The sequence below is a fragment of the Triturus cristatus genome, chromosome 3_2, assembly GCF_964204655.1.
Source record: "Triturus cristatus chromosome 3_2, aTriCri1.1, whole genome shotgun sequence".
NCBI classification, from domain to species: Eukaryota; Metazoa; Chordata; class Amphibia; order Caudata; family Salamandridae; genus Triturus; species Triturus cristatus.
In genome coordinates, this window is record NC_140584.1 from 1210177951 (window position 1) to 1210201954 (window position 24004).

At 50.1% G+C, this 24004-nt stretch overlaps 1 protein-coding gene across 3 annotated transcripts in view; it reads left to right on the top strand.

Moving 5' to 3' along the window:
* SLC4A3 (solute carrier family 4 member 3) overlaps positions 1-24004 on the top strand; it is a 696397-nt gene that overhangs the window by 458444 nt on the left and 213949 nt on the right. For all 3 annotated transcript variants that reach the window (XM_085650187.1, XM_085650189.1, XM_085650188.1), the window contains 2 exons: positions 5210-5434; positions 8487-8635. In XM_085650187.1, the coding sequence (XP_085506313.1) occupies positions 5210-5434; positions 8487-8635 (374 nt within the window). The remainder of the gene's footprint in view (positions 1-5209; positions 5435-8486; positions 8636-24004) is intronic.

Genomic DNA, 24004 nt, shown 5'->3' on the forward strand with positions numbered 1-24004 from the left:
AAGAACGTGTGACTTTCTCCCGGTCCAGTGCAACCAGATATCCACAGTTGATGCTATGTACTTTGTGGTGCTAATTGCAATCAAATCTTTAAACTTGCATATATTTGATTCCACTGATTGGATTTTCGAAATTTCAAGACTATTCAGACTTGCAAAAGTAAAAGGTGACTCTTCTTCTACATTGTGGGAAGGCAACATTTTATTGGAATGTAGGTCTCTGTATCTGGCTCTTCTTCCTTCTCGTCAGACACAGATGCAAGCAGTGCCGGCCTGGCCATAGCGGGTGGGTGCCGGTTTTGGGCCCCTGGGGGACCGTTTTTGTTTGTGGGTGGCAATATCGGCCCCCTGTACCAAAATCGGCCAAAACCGGTGCTTGCAAATAGCTCGGCCCACCCCCCCTTCCTCCAGGCGGGCCAGCCGAGCAGTGCTGAAATGCATTGGATTTAACAAGAAACAATTTACATTTTGTGATTTCTTTAGATCTGTTTCTTGCATTGCAGTCTGCTTATTTATTCTCACAGTTTTATTCTCAAGTGTGCAGTATTTTGCCACCTGGCAGCATATTTGTTACCTGGCGTACCCAAATCATTGCCAGCCTAGTGTGCAGCACACTGGACAGCTGCAAGCTCCCAACAAATCAAGAATATAGGATCCATTCCTGATGGGTGCACAAGAGGATGTCATACACCCGCGTTATCACCACAAATGCCCTAAATCATGGACCACTCCAAAACCAAAGTGGCTGCCTGTATGAATCGTCACATTCAGAGTACTTGCAAGGCAACAAGCTCTTACCAGTGCAATTTGTGCCACTTGTGCTGAACGTATATTATGCAGATATGATGCCTCAACAATCTCTGAAATGAAACTGACTGCATAGGTATCTTTTAATGCTCCATAATGATACCTTAAGCAAGAGGCATCTACAAACATAATCAGATCAGCCATTTCGAGAGGAATTTCTTTGATGTCTGGTCTTGTTTTAGTGCACAATTCTGTGACATTCACACATTCATGTTCCGGATCTTTATTATCATCATGTTTGTACCCATCATTCTACCCCGGTCTTCTTTGCTGTCTGAGACAGGAAGCAGCGTTGCATTATTCAGAAAATGACATCTTCTGATAGAGTTGTTTTTAGATGCCAATATGACTTGGTCATCCCTAGTCAGGTGACTGTTTGTCATGTGCTGAGTCCTATTATGGGTCAACAAGATGTCAACGAAATGAGGAACATAAACAACTAGTGTGTGTCCCATCACAATCCATTCCCTTTGTTGAATGGCAATGCAAAGAGCTGCGACGGCTTACAGGCAACCAGGAAGAGTTACGGCTACTGGATCCAACACAGTCGATAAGTACAAAACTAGTCACATGATCCCCAATGTTTTTGGATAACATGGACAGAGGACACCTGCCTTTTTCATGACAGAAAACATAGAATTCTTCATCCTAATCAGGCAGTCTGACCGCCAGTGCATTACATAATTAATCTCTTAAATCCTGGAAGACGTTTGTACACTCATCATCAAATGGTACAAGATTATTGATGTCACTGTGAGGTATCTTTATGAAAGGCTTCGCAGTCATGGAAAAGTTTGGAATCCTCTGACGACAGAAGTTAGCAATTCCCAGGAACATCCTCACCTCCCTTTGGGTAGTTGTAAGACCCATCTTCTGAATTCCAGAAACTTGGTCTTTTGAGCTATATTGCATCTGGACTCAGTTACATGACAACTGTAAGTTCTCTAAATCCTTCTTTAGAATCTGACTAAACATTAAAGGATTTTTTGTATACCCCTGTGGAATTTGGCACCGAACAAATACTTTTTGGGGATGTGGAATGCAAAAAGATATTGACTCTTCATGCAGAGGAATGGAGAAGAATGCTTAGCATACGTCAATGACTGTATACCGTTCTGCATCTTAATGAATCTGGACTAATATTAATGCAGAATTTGATACCACTGGACAACATGGCATCTCTGTTTTATTTATTCTCTTTTGGTCGTGAACAATTCTCCACTGAACACTCAGTTTTTTGATGGCCATTATCGAAGAGTTGAAAGGATGACCAAGCATCTCTTGCAGAATGCCTCGTTATATTATTTGTCCTATAACGGGCTTCATTCCCTCCTCTGTTTGTTTCGAAAGTGTGAAGTGCCTGATTCGAGGGAAGACTGAATTGGGTTTGACATTGATCCCGACAGATTGGGCACTTTTTATCAACCTTCACTCTTTACCTGTGAAATCGGATACCTCTTCCTTGACAGCAAGTCTTAAAGCAAGAGGCAAATCCAGATCCTCTTTAGTAAGAACTTGGAACAACTGAACTCTTGAATCATCTCAAGAACTTTGATTCCAACGAATCTGAATAGAAAACCAACCGATAATAAGACCAAAATTTCTTCAATAGAAATCACAAATAAGACAAATACATCAAAAACACAGTCATTGAGCCACCAATTGAACAAAAAGTCAACATTGCATAAACAAAAACCTCACATGCAGCAAAACAATCTATTCTGCAACACAAACCACAATAAAACACCACAATACTCTGAAACACAAGAATCATTCTGCCCTACTCATACTTCAAATCCTTTTTGTTCAGGAAAAGCACTACAGTTCAGGAGCTCAGCAAGTAATCCAGCAAGAAAATCCACTCTTGAAAATCCACTAAGAGGTCCCTACAGCAGAAAGGAGGCCATCCTCTGCTATCACAGATTTGTGGGTGCGGGCAACCTCTGAATTTGCACACCCCAAAACATTACCTCAACGACTCGCTCACAGATTCGTAGATCGGAGGCAGCGCTAAACCTCAGTTTCATGAGTCAATGTGTCCCAGAGATAAGGCACCGTACAAGACATCAAAAATACAGTCAAAAAGGACGGACCGACGGAATGATTGAGTTCTAGATCAGGAATACATTTAAAGGAAATATTACAAAATTCAAAAACGTGTGGTACAGAGATCATTGATGCAAATGCATGAAGTCAATGCCATGAAGTCTCTTGGAAGAGGGCGTTACAGAATAATATGCAGATCAGGAAAAAAGTAAAGTCCCAAAATGAGCAGCAGAAACATTAAGAAATGGGGCAGCATCCTTGGTAGCCTCAGAGAGTCCTCAGCAAAGTTCTGGTCCATCCCCTAATCAGGGGTTTATATGCAATTCTCTTTCACAGAAAATCATTAGTTCTTTAAAATCATTATCGTGTGAGCTAAAGAATTATTTTTTCAGCAAATCAGAGGACAGCTCCATAAAACATCGCATCGCCTTAGCATCGAAGCACCATCCCACTGCATGAATATTGATTCTTCCCGCTCTATGCGGGCGTCATCTGGAGGTGGCAGGACAAACTAGTTACATGAACAACAGCAAACCATTATTAATGTGCAAGGGGATTGGAAAATGCAAACTGTGTATGTGATTGGAAGTTTTCATCAAAAACAACAAGAACAGCGTCAATAGAAATAAACAAACATGAGTCTGCTTAACTGTGTGCTGCAGAAATAATGAAGAGTCTACATACAGAGGAGACATCCATTGTAAACACGATGGCATCCAGGCCTCAACTGAGGCCAAGTTAACAAGAGCCAGGACAACAGACCTCTATATGTCACAGGAAATATGTTTTAAGTGCAATAGCAAAATGCCAGTGGGCACATGTAAATTCAAGAGTTAACCCCCATTCTACACTTTGTTAATAAAGCACAGAATATGAACTATACAAAAATCTTCACAGTGAGACAGTGAATGCTTGAGTGTAAAGATGTGAGTGCAAGAGTGAGACTCAAGTAAGAACTACCAATGTATGAGTGAGAGTCTTGGGCCAGGGGCTGTGAGAATGAGTGCATGAGTAGCGCTGTGAGTGGCGGTCTTGGTTGAGCTGGTGTCAATGAGTGCCTGAGTGGTTATGTGAGTGATAGTCTTGAGTGAACTGCTGTCAATGAGTGCATGAGTGATGCTGTGGGTGATGGTCTTGGGTGAGCAGGTATCAATGAGTGCCTGAGTGGTGATGTGAGTGACAGTCTTGAGTGAGCTGGTGTCAATGAGTGCATGAGTGGTGCTGTGAGCGACGGTCTTGGGTGAGCAGGTGTCAATGATTCCCTTAATGGTTATGTGAGTGATAGTCTTGAGTGAACTGCTGTCAATGAGTGCATGAGTGGTGCTGTGGGTGATGGTCTTGGTTGAGCTGGTGTCAATGAGTGCCTGAGTGGTTATGTGACTGATAGTCTTGAGTGAACTGCTGTCAATGAGTGTATGAGTGATGCTGTGGGTGATGGTCTTGGGTGAGCTGGTGTCAATGAGTGCCTGAGTGTTGCTGTGAGTGACAGTCTTGAGTGAGCTAGTGTCAATGAGTGCATGAGGGGCGCTGTGAGTGACGTTCTTGGGTGAGCAGGTGTCAATGTGTGCATGAGGGTTGCTGTCAGTGACGCTATTGTGTGAGCTGGTGAGAGTGAATGCATAAGTGGGGATGGATCGTTATGGAGTTAGTGTGAGTGAGGGCTAGGTGAGCTGGGATGGCTGGGTACGTGGTGAGAGACTGAGTGCATGAGTGCATTGTGGTGAGTGAGAATTGGTAAGTGGCAGGACAGATCCTGGGTAAATACTGCACACATACACATACATGGTCGTTGCATGTGCTGCTTGTAAATTGGCAATCAAAAAGCTCTCCCTTTACAACTCTTGCACCCCTTTTTTTGATTTCACCAATTCATGCTGCCCCTGGCCCCCGAAGGAGCAGGAATGATAGAGCAAGAGGGACTGGCTTTGGCAAAAACCAATTGCTGTGGCTGATAACTGAACATGCAAGTTAGACCTATTGTCTATGCTAATGCTTGCTGGGTCTGGCTGCCAATAACATCTCCTCCCTCCCCATCAAATGATGATGTTTACACTGTCGGGGTAACATTCTCACGTCTCCAGTTGACTAATCTCAGCAATCAAGATCTAAAGATAACCAGTTAACTTGAGTGGAGCACCTGGCATGGCACTCTGCCCTTTGAGGAGCAATTTAACTTCCATTTGAGCCATTGTATTGATTTTGGTAACTTTGCAAATGTTTATACAAAAGGTGGATTATCTGGTAAATGTGGCAAATTCCTGTGAATGCTGAATAACACCTTGGATGAGCACTTGTCTATCCAGTGACCTGCTGATGAGGGATACTAAACGAGCTGCGCCCCCTCCATTCTCCCCCCCAGAGACGTCCACAGTGAAGGCCGAGGAAGAGGAGGAGCGCGAGGCTGAAGGGGACCCTCTCAAGCGAACGGGCATCATCTTTGGGGGTCTGGTGAAGGACATCAGGCGACGATATCCGAAATACCTGAGTGACATCACAGACGCCCTGAACAGCCAGTGCCTAGCAGCTGTGTGCTTCATCTACTTCGCAGCGCTGTCTCCCGCCATCACCTTTGGGGGGCTGCTGGGTAAGCCAGGCAGACTGATGGTGCCCCTAGATTGTGGCGTGTGAGGACATGTGACAGAAAACCTTGTCCTGATCATCTTCTCTCTGCTCTTTGCTCACAAAGTACTATCCTGTGAGAGCTGCCTGCTGAGTTCCAGGATCCAAGTTGTCTGCTGAATGCCAGGAGCCAGGCTGTCTGCTGAGTGCCAGGAGCCAGGCTGTTTGATGAGTGCCAGGAGCCAGGCTGTCTGCTGAGTGCCAGGAGCCAGGCTGCCTGCTGAGTTCCAGGCTGTCTGCTAAGTGCCAGGAGCCAGGCTGTCTGCTGAGTGCCAGGAGCCAGGCTGTCTGATAGGAGCCAGGCTTTATGTGGAGTGCCAGGAGAAAGGCTGTCTGCTGAGTGCCAGGAGCCCGTCCATCTGCTGAGTGCCAGGAGCCAGGCTGTCTGATAGGAGCCACGCTGTATGCGGAGTGCCAGGAGCAAGGCTGTCTGCTGAGTGCCAGGAGCCAGACTGTCTGATAGGAGCCAGGCTGTTTGCAGAGTGCCAGGAGCAAGGCTGTCTGCTGAGTGCCAGGAGCCAGGCTGTCTGATAGGAGCCAGGCTTTATGTGGAGTGCCAGGAGCAAGGCTGTCTGCTGAGTGCCAGGAGCCAGTCCATCTGCTGAGTGCCAGGAGCCAGGCTGTCTGATAGGAGCCACGCTGTATGCGGAGTGCCAGGAGCAAGGCTGTCTGCTGAGTGCCAGGAGCCAGACTGTCTGATAGGAGCCAGGCTGTATGCAGAGGGCCAGGAGCAAGGCTGTCTGCTGAGTGCCAGGAGCAAGGCTGTCTGATAGGAGCCAGGCTGTATGTGGAGTGCTAGGAGCAAGGCTGTCTGCTGAGTGCCAGGAGCCAGACTGTCTGATAGGAGCCATGCTGTATGCGGAGTGCCAGGAGCAAGGCTGTCTGCTGAGTGCTAGGCTGTCTGCCAAGTGCCAGGAGCCAGTCTGTCGCATGAGTGTCAGTAGCCAGGCTGTGTGCCAAGAGCCAGGCTGTCTGCTGAGTGCCAGGAGCCAAGCTGTCTGCTGAGTGCCAGGAGCCAGACTGTCTGATAGGAGCCAGGCAGTCTGCTGGGTGCCAGGAGCCAGGCTGTCTACTAAATGCCAGGAGCCAGGCTGTCTGCTGAGTGACAGGAGCCAGGCTGTCTACTAACTGCAAGGATACATTCTGTCTGCTGAGTGCCAGTGAGTCAGGCTGTCTGCTGAGTGCCAGGCTGTCTGCTAAGTGCCAAGGGCCAACCTGTCTGCTGAGTGGCAGGCTATCTACTGACTGCCAGGAACCGGACAGTCTGCTGACTGTCAGGAGCCAGGCTGTCTGCTGAGTGCCAGGAGCCAGACTGTCTGCCAGGAGCCAGGTTGTCTGCTGAGTGCCAGGAGCCAGGCTTTCTGCTGAGTGCCAGGAGCCAGGCTGTCTGTTGAGTGCCAGTGAGCCTGGGTGTCTGCTGAGTGCCAGGCTGTCTGCCAAATGCCAGGAGCCACACTGTCTGCTGAGTGTCCAGAGCCAGGCTGTCTGCTATGTTCCAACAGTGAGTCTGTCTGTTGAGTATCAGGAGCCAGGCTGTCTGCCAGGAGCCAGGCTGTCTGCTGAGTGCCAGGAGCTAGGCTGTCTGCTGAGTGCCCAAAGCCAGGCTGTCTGCTGAGTGCCAAGAGTGAGGATGTCGGATGAGTGCAAGGATTGAGAATGTCTGCTGAGTGTCAGGAGCGAGGATATCTGCTGAGTGTCAGGAGCCAGGCTGTCTGTTGAGTACCAGGACCCAGGCCATCTGCTGAGTGCTAGGAGCCAGGCTGCCTGCTGCGTGCCAGGAGCAGACTGTCTGCTGAGTGCCAGGAGCCAGACTGTCTGCTGAGTGCCAGGCTGTGTGCTGAGTGCCAGGAGCAAGGCTGTGTGCTGAGTGCCAGGAACCAGGCTGCCTGCTGAGAGCCAGGCTGTCTGTGGAGTACCAGGAACTACGCTTCCTGATGATTGTCAGGAGCTAGGCTGTCTGCTGAGTGCCAGAAGCCAGACTGTCTGCTGAGTGTCAAGATACAGGCTGTATGATGTCTGCCAAACCAAGAGCCACACTGTCTGCTGGGAGCCAGGAGTGAGGATGTCTGATGAGTGTCAGGTGGGAGGATATTTGCTCAGCGCCAGGCTGTCTACAGACGGCCAGGAGCCAGGCTGTGTGCGGAGTGCCAGGAGCCCAGCTATCTGCTGAGCGCCAGGATGTCTGTTGAGTGCCAGGAGCCAGGGCATCTGCTGAGTGCTAGGAGCCAGGCTGCCTGCTGTGTGCCAGGAGCAGACTGTCTGCTGAGCGCCAGGAGCCAGACTGTCTGCTGAGTGCTAGGCTGTGTGCTGAGTGCCAGGAGCAAGGCTGTGTGCTGAGTGCCAGGAACCAGGCTGCCTGCTGAGAGCCAGGCTGTCTGTGGAGTACCAGGAACTACGCTTCCTGATGATTGTCAGGAGCTAGGCTGTCTGCTGAGTGCCAGAAGCCAGACTGTCTGCTGAGTGTCAAGATACAAGCTGTATGCTGACTGCCAAACCAAGAGCCACACTGTCTGCTGGGAGCCAGGAGTGAGGATGTCTGATGAGTGTCAGGAGGGAGGATATTTGCTCAGTGCCAGGCGCCAGGCTGTCTACAGATGGCCAGGAGCCAGACTGTGTGTGGAGTGCCAGGAGCCCAGCTATCTGCTGAGTGCCAGGCTGTCTGCTGAGTGCCAGGAGCCAGGCTGTCTGTTGAGTGGCAGGAGCCATGCTGTCTTCTGAGAGCCAGGAGCCAGGCTGTCCGCTGGGTGCCAGGGGCGACAATGGCTGCTGAGTGTCTTTATCCAGACTTGTGCTATTGTTGTTGGAGTGGTTTGTTTGTGAATCCAGGCAGAGCCTGGTGGGCCTGGTAAGCAGGCCAGAACTGATCACTTCTGTGTTGTGTGGTAGGAGGGTCCTCAGTGTGCAAGTGGGGTCTGGTAGGTCACAGAGGCACAAGCGGTTGCGTTCATCGGGGTGTTCATTGGTTATGGTTGGAAGCTGTGTGATGTCACTCTGAAACTTGTTGTCGCCCTACATAGGAGAGAAGACGGAGGGTCTTATGGGGGTCTCGGAGCTCATTATCTCCACCTCTGCGCTGGGAATCATCTTCTCGCTCCTGGCAGCGCAGCCCTTGCTGGTCATCGGCTTCTCAGGCCCTCTCCTGGTCTTTGAAGAGGCGTTCTACAAGGTAAAATCTGCCAGGTGATCATTCTGGAGTCGCTAGATTTTTTAAACATTTTTTATTGTCTTTATTGGTTTTTCACAGTTTAAGCATAGTACAAGTTGCCATCTTTAGTATACAATATCATACAGTGACATTTACCAACTTGACACTTGGTGGGGAACCAGGCTGCATTGCATGCTGGTTACAGGAAAAGAAACACACTTTTTGTATATATCTTTGTATATTATCCACTTTATGCTCAGCAAATAAAGGAACAGACTTTTTTGTCCCCATATTTTCACACCAACCAGTACTCTATAAACACTAAACAAAAACTATACAATCTCTAATATTCCACATGTACATAGTAATGCGGGTCGTGCATAAGCTAGGGTACTTGCATATGTGTATGCTTCCTAATGTTAATGGGTGAAGCGAGAGGAGGGGCGGGGAGGAGCTAGAACGCCGCATGCACCACCCCCCTGCCTGTTCGCGGGGGCTGGAGGGCCCATCTATTTACGTTAGGCCCTACCTGAGATGGGGTCCAAATTACGCGCGTCTGTATGCTATTGCGCTGTTAACGGAGCCAAGGGTGAGGGAGCATCTCAGCCCTGCGTGGAACTGCATGTATTCAGTCTTCCTTCCACAAATGACAAGTATTCTTGCCTGTTAGAAGGGCGCCCTCCGGGGAGTTAGATGGTGTCGGACTGACCACCCCGAGAGCCACCGTTCCGTAGGCAAGTAGCCGAGCGCTGCTGAGAAGCCTCCTGGGCGAGGTCCTTCTCCTATGATCGTACCAGCCAAGCAACCCCACCACCACAAAGGGACACAACCAGGGTATCAATTCTCACAAGTCTTTATCGGTAATCAAGGCAGATTTCTGTGGTAATAAGAGTCTCAAAGTCTTGTAGGGATGTGGTAGCGGGACAGTCTCAGTACCAGCCTGGTACGGGAACACCCTGCGCCCAGCTCTCAATCCTCGAGCTGGGGGGTTTCCGGGAGCCGGGACGTCGTCCACAGGGCTCGGGGGATTGCCTCGATGAGGTCGAGCCGCGACGAGGTCAGCAGGGCTCCGATGGTTACTTCTGCGAGGTCGAGCCACGACGTGGTCAGCAGGGCTCCGATGGTTACTTCTGCGAGGTCGAGCCGCGACGAGGTCAGCAGGGCTCCGATGTTCCGTGAGGGTCTTCTTCTCAGCAAGGGGGAGCCGCGACGCAGTCAGCAGGGCTCGAGTTCCAAGCTCCAGGTAATGAGTCTCTCTCCGTAGGGTCAGCCGCGATCCGATCAGCAGGGCTCTTGACTCCAGGATACAACTGCCGTCCTGGTTTTGGGCTGCCCCAGATATAGGGCTGGAGCCCTTTGATGTCCGGACCCTCGTGCCTGGGGGGGTCGGAGGGGCCGGGATTAGGGGTGGGCGGAATTTGCGCAATTGCGTTACGCAAATCTCCGCGAAACGGTAAAAAATCTCCGCGAACACGCAGAAATTCCGCGAACACGCGGAATTGCTTGTTCGCGATGCTTTTTTCCTGTTCGCAATTGCTGTTTGCGTGCTCGAGGAGAAATATCTCGCGAACATGCATTTTGAGAACGCGAACAAGCAAAAATTTCGCGAAATCGCGGAAAGCAGACTTTTGAGCAATTTCGCGTCCTCCGCGGAACGCGAAATTACGCAAATTCCGCAAATTCCGCGAGCGGAACGGAATTTGCCGCCCAGGCCTAGCCGGGATGAGAGAGTCCAGACACCCAGCGGGGGGTGGAGCCAGCGCCTAGGGAGGCCGGAGGGCGATCTGAGCCAGGCGTCGGGGGACGGCTGGGGGCCCCATCGAAACTCTCCTCCTCCGGGATCTGTGGAGTGGCCACTCGACCCCCCTTGGTCGGGTCTTGGCGCCCCGATGTCGGGGCTTCACTGGGACGGAGGCCGGGGCGGGCCGCGTCGCGAAGGCTGGTGCGGGTAGCGGGGTACAATCCAGGGGACCCCGAAGGGTGGGGGCTGCCCCCGTCGGGTTGGGTAGGAGGGTTCGGGACCACGCCACGAGGCCGGGTCCAACAGGCGCCCCCCCAGCTTAAGGCAGGGAGAGTCACCCATCGTCTTGGGGGTTCTCCTCGCCGAGGCGGAAGAAGCGGGACAGGCCGTCGGCGTTGGCGTGGTCGTTGCCGGGCCGATGGTCTACAGTGAAGTCCATCCCCTGCAGAGAGATGGACCATCGCAACAACTTCGGGTTCTCGCCTCTCATCTGCATTAACCACCGCAAAGGTCGGTGGTCGGTTTGGACCCGAAAGTGGGTGCCAAAGAGGTAGGGCCGGAGCTTCTTGAGGGCCCACACCACGGCGAAGGCCTCCCGTTCAATGGTGCTCCATCTCTGCTTCCAGGGCAGCAGGCGCCGGCTGATGAAGGCCACCGGCTGGTCAACCCCCTCAGAGTTCACTTGGGACAAGACAGCCCGACTCCGTACTCCGAGGCATCCGTCTGCACCACAAACTCTTTGCTGTAGTCGGGGGCTTGTAGCACGGGAGCGGTACACATCGCTGTCTTGAGGGTCTCGAAGGCTGCCTGACAGCGGGGCGTCCAGTGCACCCTCTTTGGCTGCTTCTTTGATGTGAGCCCCGTGAGGGGTCCCACAATGTTTCCATAGTTCTGAATGAACCGCCTGTAATAGCCTGTGAGTCCCAGGAAGGCCCTCACAGCGGTTTGGGTGGTTGGGGGCTCCCAGGCCACGATGGCGTCGATCTTTGGCTGGAGGGGAGCCACATGGGCGCTCCCCACTTGATGTCCCAGATAGGTTACTGATCCTTGGCCTATCTGACACTTGCTGGCTTTTACGGTAAGTCCTCAGGTGCTCGGCCCAGTGGCTGCTGAACACCGCAATATCGTCCAGGTAGGCGGCGCTGAACGCTTCTAGGCCGGCCAGTACCTTATTTACCAGTCTCTGGAAGGTCGCCGGGGCATTCTTCATGCCGAAGGGCATCACGCAGAAGTGGTAATGGCCATCGGGGGTGGAGAAAGCGGAACGCTCTTGGGCGCCGGGGTGAGCCCGATCTGCCAGTATCCGGCGGTGAGGTCGAAGGTGCTAAGGTAGCGGGCTGCTCCTAGGCGGTCGATCAGTTCATCTGCCCGAGGAATGGGATGGGCATCGGTTTTGGTGACGGCATTCAATCCCCGATAGTCCACGCAAAACCGGAGCTCCGGGGTGGTGCCGGGGGCGGCAGCTTTCGGCACCAGGACCACAGGGCTGGCCCATGGACTGTCGGAGGGTTCGATGACCCCCAGGGCCAGTATGGTTTTAGGAAAGGCAGGGGTACGCCTGATCAATGTGTCAATTTAGAACTGTTGATCGGGAAGTACAGTGATGCAAAACCCGGCCTTATGTACCTATGCTTCGCTGACTTAAGCAGCGCTTTCGACATGGTTGACAACTCAATTTTGTGGCCAACCTTGTTGAATATGGGAGCACCGGAGGGTATAATATTTTTTCTTGCCAGGATGTATGAGAAATTAAAAACTTGTGTGCGTTTTGGTAGGAAGGGAGAATGTACCCCAAACTTTAGTGTCAAACGTGGCATAAGGCAGGGTTGAGTTTTAGCTCCTCTTTTATTCATTTTATTTATTAATGGAATCGATGCTATTTTAAAGGAAGTTAACGCAGATGCTCCTATGATCAATGGTGTCTCAGTGCCGGTGTTATTATACGCCGATTACGCTGTTTTGTTATCCAGAACTCCTGTAGGATTGCAGCGGTTGATGGATAGCTTTGCATCCTTTGTTAAAGATAGGAAATTAGTTATTAACAAAGGAAAAACGTACACCATGATCTGTGGTCCCAAGAATCCAAAACAGACTATGAAAGGGTATTATTGACAATGTAAAGGTGCAACAAGTGGATAAATTCTGTTATTTAGGTATTACCTTTTCTAGTGATAAGAAGTGGACTTATGAATTCAATAATATACGCAACAAAATGGCTAGAAATGCCCACGGCATCTTTAGATTTGCCGCTAAAATTGGGGACCGTAGGACTGAGGACATGCTTAAAATTTACCAGGCCAGATGTGTAACAATTGCACTGTATGGGGCAGGAATTTGGGGTTATCGTTGCGCCCATAACTTGCAGCTGGAAGAAAAAAATTTCCTTAAAAAACTTCTATGCTTGCCAGCATCGGCCTCCAATGTTTTGAGTCATCAGGAATTATCGGTTAATTACCTACTTGACTTTTTATCCCTTAGGCCTTTGATGACCTGGCGGTCTATTTGGCTGAAGGATGAGAAGTCTTTTACTAGGTCTATTATCCAGGACTGTTTGCGATTAGACAAATTTGTAGCAATACCCTGGATAAAATACATCATTGTATGTTTTTCAGATATTTTTAACCTGAACATTGTAAATGATCCCAAAGCAGTTTTACTGATCCCCAAAGTCGAGCTAAAAAGGATTTTTCTGGCCTTTGGTGAGAGAAAGAGGGCTGTTGCCGCCGGAACTCTGTCCACTGTCACGTTTTATAACAGATATTTATCTACGGATGGATTTCCTGTCTACTTAACCTTGGTCACAAGACCGTCGCATAAATTTGTGTTAACAAGACTCAGATTTGGAATGGTGCACCATCTGGTAGCCCATCCAACAATGAAAAAACATCCATATGGGCCTTGTAGATGTGACGGGATTTCCACGCAAAGTACATTGCACTTTATGCTGTTTTGTAAATTGTATTCTAATTTTCGCATTGCCCTTCTCAAACCGATGTTTGTTAAATATGAAACAAGGACAGTTGAGCATGCAATGAAACTGATTTTTAACTTGCAATCTGCGGATATTTGTTTTTATACTGCAACCTTTTTAAACAAATACATCAATTCCAGGAAAAGTATGTGTTTTTAATCAAGGGTGCAAATACTCCTAATTTTTAATTAGTATTAATTAATTTATTTTATGTCTACTATAACTTGCCCTTGTATTTTCTTATCATGTTTGTGTATTGTGCTTTTATGGTCATTAATTTGTACCGAATAAAGCTTAATTGAATTGAATTGACCCCCAGGGCCAACATCTTAGCGACCTCGGCGTGGATGCAGGCCCGCACTCGCTCGGGGACCCGGTAGGCTCGGTGTCGCATGGGGGGGGCTGTCCCCGGTGTCGACGTCATGGACGCACCATCGGGTGACTCCGGGAGTGAGGGAGAAGAGAGCAGCGAAGCGATGCAGCAGTCCTTGACAATCTCGGCGCTGATCTGGAGTCAGGGTGGCGGAGAGGATGACTCCCTCCACGGAGCCGTCCTTTTCGGAGGTTTTCAGGAGGTCGGGTAGGGGTTCGGAGTCGTCCTCGGCCCCATTGTCCGTAGCCATCAACAGGCTAAGTTCTGTTTGGGCAAAGTGGGGTTTGAGCCTGTTGGTGTGGAGGACCCGGAGGGGGTTCCTGGGGGACTCCAGGTCGACCAGGTAGGTGACGGGGCTCTTCTTCTCGACCACCTTGAAGGGCCCGGTCCACTTGTCTTGGAGGGCACAGGGGTCGACGGGCGACATGACCCAGACCTGCTGGCCTGGCTCGAACTCGATGGAGGAGGCGTTCTGGTCATACCAGCGTTTCATTTCCTCCTGGCTGGCCTCGAGGTGTGCTTCGGCCAGTTCCCTGAATTTCCGGGTTTGGTTTCGCAGGGTCAGGAGGTACCGGTAGACGTCGGGGGGAGCATCTTGGATGGTGGTCTCCCAGCCTTCCTTGACCAGGCTGAGAGGGCCTCGGACAGGGTGTCCGTAGAAGAGTTCGAAGGAGCTGAACCCCAGAGACTTTTGCGGGACCTCCCGATAGGCAAACAGGAGGCAGGGAAGCAGGACGTCCCATTTGCGTCTCAGGGGCTCCTCCAGGCCTTTGATCATTCCTTTCAACATCCGGTTAAATCGTTTGACTAGTCCGTTCCCCTGGGGGTGGTACGGGGTGGTGAACTTGTAGGTGACCCCGTATTGTTGCCACAGGGACCGCATATACTTCGAGATAAAGTTGGTGCCTCGGTCGCTCACAACCTCCCGGGGGAAACCTACTCTGGAGAAGATTACCATCAAGGCCCGGCCCACCACAGGGGCCGTCACTGTTGGGAGAGGGATGGCCTCGGGGTATCGGGTGGCATGATCGACCAGGACGAGGATGAAGCGATGTCCTTGGGAGGTTCGGGGGTCCAGGGGCCCCACGATTTCGATCCCCACTCGCTCGAACGGGGTGTTTACTATTGGAAAGGGCTAGAGAGGGGCTTTGACCCTTCCCCCGCTCTTCCCGCTGGCTTGGCAGGTCGGGCAGGTTCGGCAATGATTGTCCACGTCCTTCCGCATTCGGGGCCAGTAGAAGTGAGTCACTAGGCGGCTGTATGTTTTGTCCTGCCCCAGGTGCCCGGCGAGGGGCACATCATGTGCCAGATTGAGGAGGAAGTCCCGGAATCTGAGGGGGACCACCAGCACGCGGCTGGCCCCCAATTCTGCGGTCTTCTGCTCGCTGTAGAGGAGGTCATTGTCCCAATAGACCCAGTGGGTCCCCGTCTGGTCTCCGGCGGCCTGGGCGGCTGCTTGCTGTCGGGTCCCTTCGAGGGAGGGGCAGGTCTTCTGTTCTTGGCGGAACTGCTCCCTTGTGGGGCCACCTTCCTAGCGCCATTGGGCGAGTTCGGGGAGGTCGCCGAGCGCGGCGACCTCGTCCGGGGCGAGTTCTGGCGGCCCGGCCTCGGCGTCGGCTTCTTCTTCGACGGAGGGAGGTGGTGGCTCGGGCCACTCCGGCTCTTTGGGGGGAGCATCTATGCTCGATCGGATGGCCCGGGCGGTCATGGACCGGGTGGTTGCGCAGACCCATTCGGGCAGTCCCAGCATCCCCAGATGCTCTCGGCGCTCGACGTGGGCCCAGGGGGAACTTTCCAGGTCGTTCCTGAGGAGGCAGTCCACGGGGGCGTCGTCGCGGACGGTTACCTTCAGCATGCCCGACACTCCCCCCCACTCGAAGGGGATCCGGGCCATCTGGCACAAGCTCTCGGTGTTGTCTGCCGACCGGACGGGGCACAGTACATTAGGCAAGATCTGTTCGGGGGTCACCAAGTGGCAGCGGACGGCTGTCACGCTGGCTCCGGTGTCTCGGAGGGCTTCGGCCCGGCGTCCATTAATGGTGACCCACTGTTGGTACTTCTGGGTGTTGCTCGGGATGGGAGCCCGGGGTACCATTTCCCGGCTGCCCAGGCATACCAAGGTCATGGCGGCGGGTTCCCACTCGTAGTTCTCTTCCTCTTCTCCCCCTTCCCCCAGGGCAGCGGCCGCCAACTGGCGGGGGGGTGGCCCGGTGGTCCCCGCTCGTCGGTTCACGGGGCAGGTAGGGTCACTGGCATAGTGCCCTGGCTGTTGGCAGTTGTAGCACGTTACCGTCGGTCGAGGCCCTGGTCGGGCTGGGGGGGCCCCTCTTCGGCGAGGGACGGGGACGTGCGGTTCGAGGGCGGTCCCCGGGGAGGACTCCGGGGTGGCCCCGCTGGAAAGTCTCTGTTCTTGTTCGATCCCCCTCCTCCGCCCCGCTGGCGGGGGGGCCCCGTGGTGTTCCGTTGGTATTCCCCCATCGAGTTCCGATGGACCCGGGTGTTCACCCATCGATCGGCCTCGGCAGCGAGCTTCCGCGGCTCGGTCAGCTTGCTGTCGAGGAGGTGCTGTCTCAGCTCGATGAAGCAGTTGTTGGAGAGGTGCTCCCATACAATGAGGTCGAACAGTTGTTCGTAGGAGGTGACCTTGCTGCCCTTGATCCAACCTTCCAGGGCTCTGCTAAAAAAGTCTACGTATTCCACCCAGGTGGTACCGGGGAGCTTCTTGCAGTCCCGGAAGCGCTGGCGGTACATCTCTGAGGTGAGACCATAGCGGGTGAGCAGGGCCTCCTTCATATGGTCATAAGAGGTCATCACCTCGTCTGGGAGTTGTAGCAGGGTGTCTCTGCCTTCGCTGAGGAACCCTCCCCATAGGCCGGCACCCCAATCTTTTCGGGGTACCCGATGGGCGGTCATGGCTACTTCGTAGGCCTTGAACCATCGTTGGATGTCGTCGTTCTTGTAGTACTCTTTGACGACATCCTTGGGGATATGTACTTTCGCCTCGGCTGGCGGAGGGGTGTCTCGGTTTCCGGGGGTGCCGGTCTCTCCATTTCTGGACTTCTAATAATAAACTTTATTGCGTGATTTAAAAGTAAACCATTGCAAATACAAACATTTAAAATTCAAAGTTAATTTGAGACGATGATTTCATTAAAAAATTGATGTGTATAGATAATAAAAAACTTCAGTTTAAAAGTCATATTCAAGGGAGCCGGAAGCAGCAAGTAAGGATTTGGCAGCATTATTCCAATGGGGGGTCGCAGACTCTGGACAGCTCAGTATGTTTTTTTGCAGCGCACTCCATAAATCTTACTAGGGCACAAATTAGTTTAGTGTTCCTAGGATCGAAACAGGCCAAGACTGCTGCTCTACAGCTTCTAATCATGTTTCTATTCCAGTGATGCTTGAGTAAAGCCCGTCTCTCTGTCAGTAGTAGAGGACACAGGCATATGATGTGTGTAATGTCTTCTTTGGGGGACCCACAAAGTCAGCACTGTACTTTTCCATGTTCTCTTTTCCATTTTGGCCGGTGTATTAACAGATTAATGACTCCCAGTCTCTGTTTTAAAAAACTTAGTTTCGTCCGAGCACTAAACAATGTAGTAAGGTACGGCTGTGGGATTAGTAAGGCATAGGATTGAAGAGTCATCCACCCATGACTTCTTTTGGCAAGACTGGCTTTGTCTTCCACTCTTGATAGTCGTTTGGTGCTGATTTTCGCTAGCCTTTTGAATTCCTTCTGACTGGCATGCAGGATCCAGAGGTCATTTAGGCACAGAGTTTTTAAGCCTTTTGACCAATATTCGTGTCCTGCTTGCCATAAGTTGTTATCAATGCAGGCCCACAGATGGTAACCTAAACTTCCCTCCTTTAATAACCTCAACTTGTGACAGCACACGAGGAAGGACATGGCTCTGGCCAGTCGTTGTTTGCAGATGCCAAATTCCAGCCTGATTTGTGCAGCAGTGGCGTAACGAAACTTGAGGGGGCCCCCTGCAAAGCACATGGAGGGGGCCCCCCCTCCCCCAGCGGCACGGCCCACCATCTACCACTTTGCCCTACCACACAGAAATCCAGAATATTTTGATTTAAAACCTCCAACATTTAAATGAAATGCCTCTATATTGTCTTTCTCTAAGTTCTAATGAGAAAGTGGGAAACACTCTTAACATACAAGCTACGCCATTTGGAACAATACTGTAAAAAGCAGATTATTTAACTGAGGCAGCAATTAGAACAATGCCAAGGAGCGATCCTATTGTCTCAGGATCTGCCTATGGCTGAAGAACAAAGAACAACTATGAAAGGTCTGAAATAGAATTGACATTAATGGACAATACCTTGAAACTTTGAAAGACAAACCCAAACCTGCAATTCCATAAAAACTCGACTGACAATATACACGAGAAGTACACAAGATATATCTCAGTATCCTGCGAAAGTCAAGAGAAATAGACTGGTGAATTATCTGCATGCAACACACTAGCGACTGTCAAGGGTTGTGCATGATAATAACGTGAACTGAGGAAGCAATTTCAATCATAATGTCTTCATTAGTAAGCAATGCAAAACAGGCAGGCATAGGAACAAAACTGTTTGAATGCCAACAGCCACCCTCTTCTTATTCATAGTTGGTATAGTTCCAGCAGCATGGGGAGGAAGGAGGTTCTTGTTTGCGCCTTGAAATGCTGGAAAGCGCTTCCGCTGCACATTCCAAATGCCCCCAACACACGGGCCTTTCGGAAACTGCTGAAAACCTGCCTCTTTAACTCTCCTGACCCCTCCCTCTGTGTATGTCAAGGACTTGTGAGCTAGAGCCAAGACACCTCTGGGTATTCGTTGTGCTTTAGAAGTCCTAACATAACACAATACATCACAACCTATCACTCATTACACAACACATCATAGCACATTACTCATAACATAACACATCACAACACATCACTCATAACACATCACTCTTATCACAACACATCACTCTTATCACAACACATCACTCTTATCACAACACATCACTCTTATCACAACACATCACTCTTATCACAAAACATCACTCTTATCACAAAACATCGTTCTTATCACAAAACATCAATCATATCACAAAACAACACTCATAACACAACATATCACAACACATCACTCATAACACATCACAATACATCACATAAAGCAAAACATCACTCATAACACAACACATCACAACACATCACTCATAACACAACACATCATAACACATCACTCATATCACAACACATCACATCATTCATAACACATCAGTCGTTTCTTCCCCTCCTGAGGCGACAAGCCGGGAGGTTCTCTCTCGCACTCTTGCCCTGAAAACTTTTTAAAATTGTTATTTTTATGTTACCTGTTTTAACAGGATTTTAACCTTGTGCCCTGTTCAAAAGCTTTGTAGCAGCATTGTGCATTGTGCTTGGCGCTCACATTCCCCACAGAGCCCTCATTTGTAGTCCGTCCTACCTTGGAAGGTGCCTCATTGCTCCCGCGACCAGTCGCTTTCGGGCGGCTCTCAGCTGAGCATCGACGCTGAGAGCTCACTCCCGGAGAGGCGACACAGGTTTTTGGCGGCCATTTTGGGGGTATTGGAGCGCGCGGACGCGCTCTAGTCTTCTACTTAAGGGGATGATGTCTCCTCCGCGCAGCGGACACGCATTGCGGACGGGCCGGACTCAGGCCGGAGTCATGCCAGAGTCCTGCCCGTCTGCGCTCGTCAGCGCGAAGGAAGCGCTAGGGGCTAGGGATGCTGCCCGGCGTCCTCGCTCCCCATCCTGTACCCGAAGGTACTCAAAAAACTTTCTCACCTCTCTCAGACCTCCTATGTTAAAATGTCATCACAAGTGCACTCCTGTACACTTGTGTTGTGGTGTGCATTGCAGATGTCTGAAAGAGTCGGGGCAAGCCATCCAGGTTCCAGACACTAACACCCGCTTGAAATTAGGGATACAAGAGCCCCCATCCCCCCCGAAAGAATCAGGTTACCTTATTAATGCCCGTTCCCTGGTCAAAAATAATATAGCCTTTAGAGACTTCGTATCCCAAAGAAAACCCTCTTGGGTCTTCGTAACGGAAACGTGGGGTTCGGACTCAGCTAGCCCTGATTTGCTTAATGCTCTCCCTGACGGCTACATTATGGTAAGACAGGACAGAGAGGGCCGAAAAGGGGGCGGAATTGGCATTATATATAAGACTGCTTTTACCTGCCGTATGGAGTCTCTTCCCTCTCCTCATAATTCTTTTCAGGCTATGTTTTTCTCTCTCAGTTCCTCTCCCTCAGAAAATTTTTCAGGGATTCTTATCTATAGACCTCCAGGCCCCAGATCCTCGTTTTGTTCTGATCTTTTGGAAGTTATAGAGCCTTTTCTTAACAGGCCCTCCCTTACTATTCTTGGGGATTTTAATTTCCACCTGGAAAATAGTAATTCCAGTGATACGTCATCTCTTGTGGATCCATTGGCCTCTTTCAATCTACTTCAAAACGTTTCTTCCCCCACTCACATTGCCGGTCACACATTGGATGGGGTGTTTACGAATGACTCTAGGTTAGAGGTGGGTCCACTTCTTCCTCTCTCCTGGACTGATCACCATGCAGTCTCCATGGAATTCTCTTACTGTACCTCTTTTGCTCTCAGAAAAGACACAAACTGCTGGGTGCAGAAGAGAAATTTCCGGAGCCTGACTGACCAATCCATGGCCCCTTTATTGTTAATTTTGAGTCTTTTCCCTCACAGGATATCGACTCATCAGCACGGGAACTTGCGAATACCATCGCGAAGGCAGTGGACTCCCTGGCCCCCCTTAAATCAGTATACTGTGCTAGGAAACGTTCTACGGCCCCTTGGTATTCTGACTCCCTTAGAACTCAGAGGCAGGTATGCAGGAGGCAAGAAAGGCTTTGGAGATCCCAGCCCGATGCCGAAGGTCGGACCAAACATAGAAAGCTTCTTAAAATCTACAAAGCGGCGGTGCTGGACGAAAAACAATCTTATTTCTCCAACCTCACCTCCTCTCTTATCTCCCCTGGAGACTTGTTTAAAATTGTGGACACCTTATCTCTTATTCATCACCCTGACCCTATAGTCCCCTCACAAGAACTCTGTGATCAAATCTCCTCCTTTTTTCACACAAAAATTTTAAATATTCACACAGCCCTCCAGGCAGATAATCTTACACAGCCTTTCCCCTCGGTTTTGGGGAATCCTGTTCCCCCTGCGGAAACTTATTCCAGTTTCCCTCCTCTTACAGCCCTGGACCTAGAGAGACTTTTGGACTCCCTTAAGTCAGGTTCGCCTCTTGACCCCTGCCCGCTTAAAATCTTAAAAACTTGTAAGGCTACCTTAATGCCCCCCATGCTGGCAGTCATGAATAGGGCCATATCCAGTGGGACTTTTCCATCCTCCTGGAAAACAGCCATTGTAAAGCCCCTTCTGAAGAAGACCACCCTGGACCCTGAGGCCTTAAAAAACTTTCGCCCCATTTCTCTGCTTCCTGCCCCGGCCAAGATGTTGGAGGCCCACCTGAATTTCCATCTTAGCTCCTTTCTGGATAAAACCTGCCAGCTTGATCCATCTCAGCATGGTTTCAGAAGGGAGCACAGCACTGAGTCAGCCCTTACGGTGGTGGTTAACAACATCCGCGCCAAGGTCGATAGGGGTCAGACTACGCTGCTGATCCTACTCGACCTCACCGCGGCGTTTGACACCCTGTCCCCCTCCATCTTGGCCTCCCGTCTCAGTGACATGGGGGTGGAAGGTCTGGCCCTCAGCCTGCTTACATCCTTCCTCAATAACAGGGAGCAAAGGGTCAAATTGGGTGACTTCCTCTCCGCTGCCAAGCCTTTGCATTGTGGGGTCCCGCAGGGCTCTTCCCTGAGCCCAACTCTTTTCAACGTTTATGTGGCCCCACTTGCTAGGCTTGTTAGATCTTTTGGTCTGGAAGTACTCTCGTACGCCGATGACACCCAAATTATGGTCTCCCTGTCACAATCCATTGGATCTACAACCCTAAATTTTAGGAACTGTATGGAGGCCGTGGCAGGCTGGAAAGAAACAAACAACAGGAGTGTACCCGTTATCCCAGCAGAGACCGGGCGATAATGTTTAACAAAACAACAATGTCTCAACTGGAAGTCATTCAAAGGCAAATTTCAAAACAATAATGAAATCACAAGGGAAAGGACGGGAGACCACCAAGAGAGTAGAAAAAGGTTTGTATTGCAGGTAGTTATAACAGCACTACGGTACAATAAAGGTACAGATGACCAAAAACACACAAGTGAGCACTGGGCGTGCTAGTGATAGTGAACGGCGCAGTGAGCACAATAGGTGAAGACAGCGTGAACGGCGATAAAATGATAATGACAATATGGTCAAGATATGATTATGTACAATCAAATTTGAACGAATTTATAAGTGACCACAGAAAAAAAGCCAAAGTTCTTTGCTGAGGGTTGTCGACGGCGTTGTCACAATCCATTGGATCTACAACCCTAAATTTTAGGAACTGTATGGAGGCCGTGGCAGGCTGGATGACATCTAGCTTCTTAAAATTGAATGGGGAAAAAACGCCGGTTCTGGTGTTCGGGAGTAATAAGAAGGTGTGGTCAGCCGACTGGTGGCCATCGACTCTGGGAATCTGCCCCCAGCCCTCCCTGGCTGCCCGTAACCTGGGAGTCCTATTTGACACCTCTCTTACCTTTGACAAACAGGTAAATAGGACTGTTTCCACCTGCTGTGGGGTTTTAAGGGTGTTGAGAAAGCTCACCCACTACCTCACGCCCGACGCCCGGAAACTAGTCTCGGTTGCTCTTTTATCTTCGCACCTGGACTATTGTTATGCCCTCTACCTCGGGATGAACAACAAACTGGTCCACCGGCTGCAAGTGGTTCAGAACGCGGCAGCAATGTTCATTGTTAATGCCCCTAGGCGTTCCTCGGGAACCACGATCAGGAAACATCTTCACTGGCTACCGGTGTATGCCAGGATAAAATTCAAAACTCTGATCCTTATTCATCGGGCTCTCCATGACGCAGGGGCCGAGGGCATCAGGTCTCTCTTGTCCTACTACACCCCAGGCAGGGCTCTGCGATCCACTAGTCTAAAGTTGTTTACCGTCCCCCGGGTTGTGAAGGCAAGGTGGGGAGGCAGGGCCTTTTTCGCCCTTGCCCCCAGACTTTGGAATGAGCTTCCCCTTGACCTTAGGATTCAGGAATCCCCTATTTTGTTTAGTCGAGCACTTAAAACTCTGCTCTTCTCTGAGGCCTATCCCTAATGTTTCTTTCCTGCTACTTGACTGATTGTTTTTCCATCTTCTGCGCCTTGACGCCCTTGGGCAAAGTAGCGCAATACAAATCCCCTATCAATCAATCAATCAATCAATCAATCGATCATATAACAACACATCATAACACATCACACATAACACAACACACCACTCATATCACATCACGTCACTCCACAACATAACACATCACTCGTATTAAAAACATCACTCATAACACAGCACACCACAACACATTGCTCATAACACAACACATCACTCATATCACAACACATCACTCCACATCATAACACATCACTCATACCACAACACTACACTCATATCACAACACATCACAACACATCACAACACATCACTGATATCACAACACATCACAACACATCACTCATATCGCAACACATCATAACACATCACTCATATTACAACACATCACTAATGCAACACATCACTCATAACACAACACATCACTCATAACACATCACAATACATCACATAAAGCAACACATCACTCATAACACAACACATCACAACACATCACTCATAACACAACACATCATAACACATCACTCATATCAAAACACATCACATCATTCATATCACAACACATCATAACACATCACTCATAACACAACACACCACATCACGTCACTCCACAACATAACACATCACTCGTATTAAAAACATCACTCATAACACAGCACACCACAACACATCGCTCATAACACAACACATCACTCATATCACAACACATCATAACACATCACTCATACCACAACACTACACTCATATCACAACACATCACACCACATCACTGACATCACAACACATCACTGATACCACAACACATCGCAACACATCACTCATATCACAACACATCATAACACATCACTCATATTACAACACATCACTAATGCAACACATCACTCATAACACAACACATCACTCATTTCACAACACATCATAACACATCACTCCACATCATAACACTTCACTTCACATCACTCCAC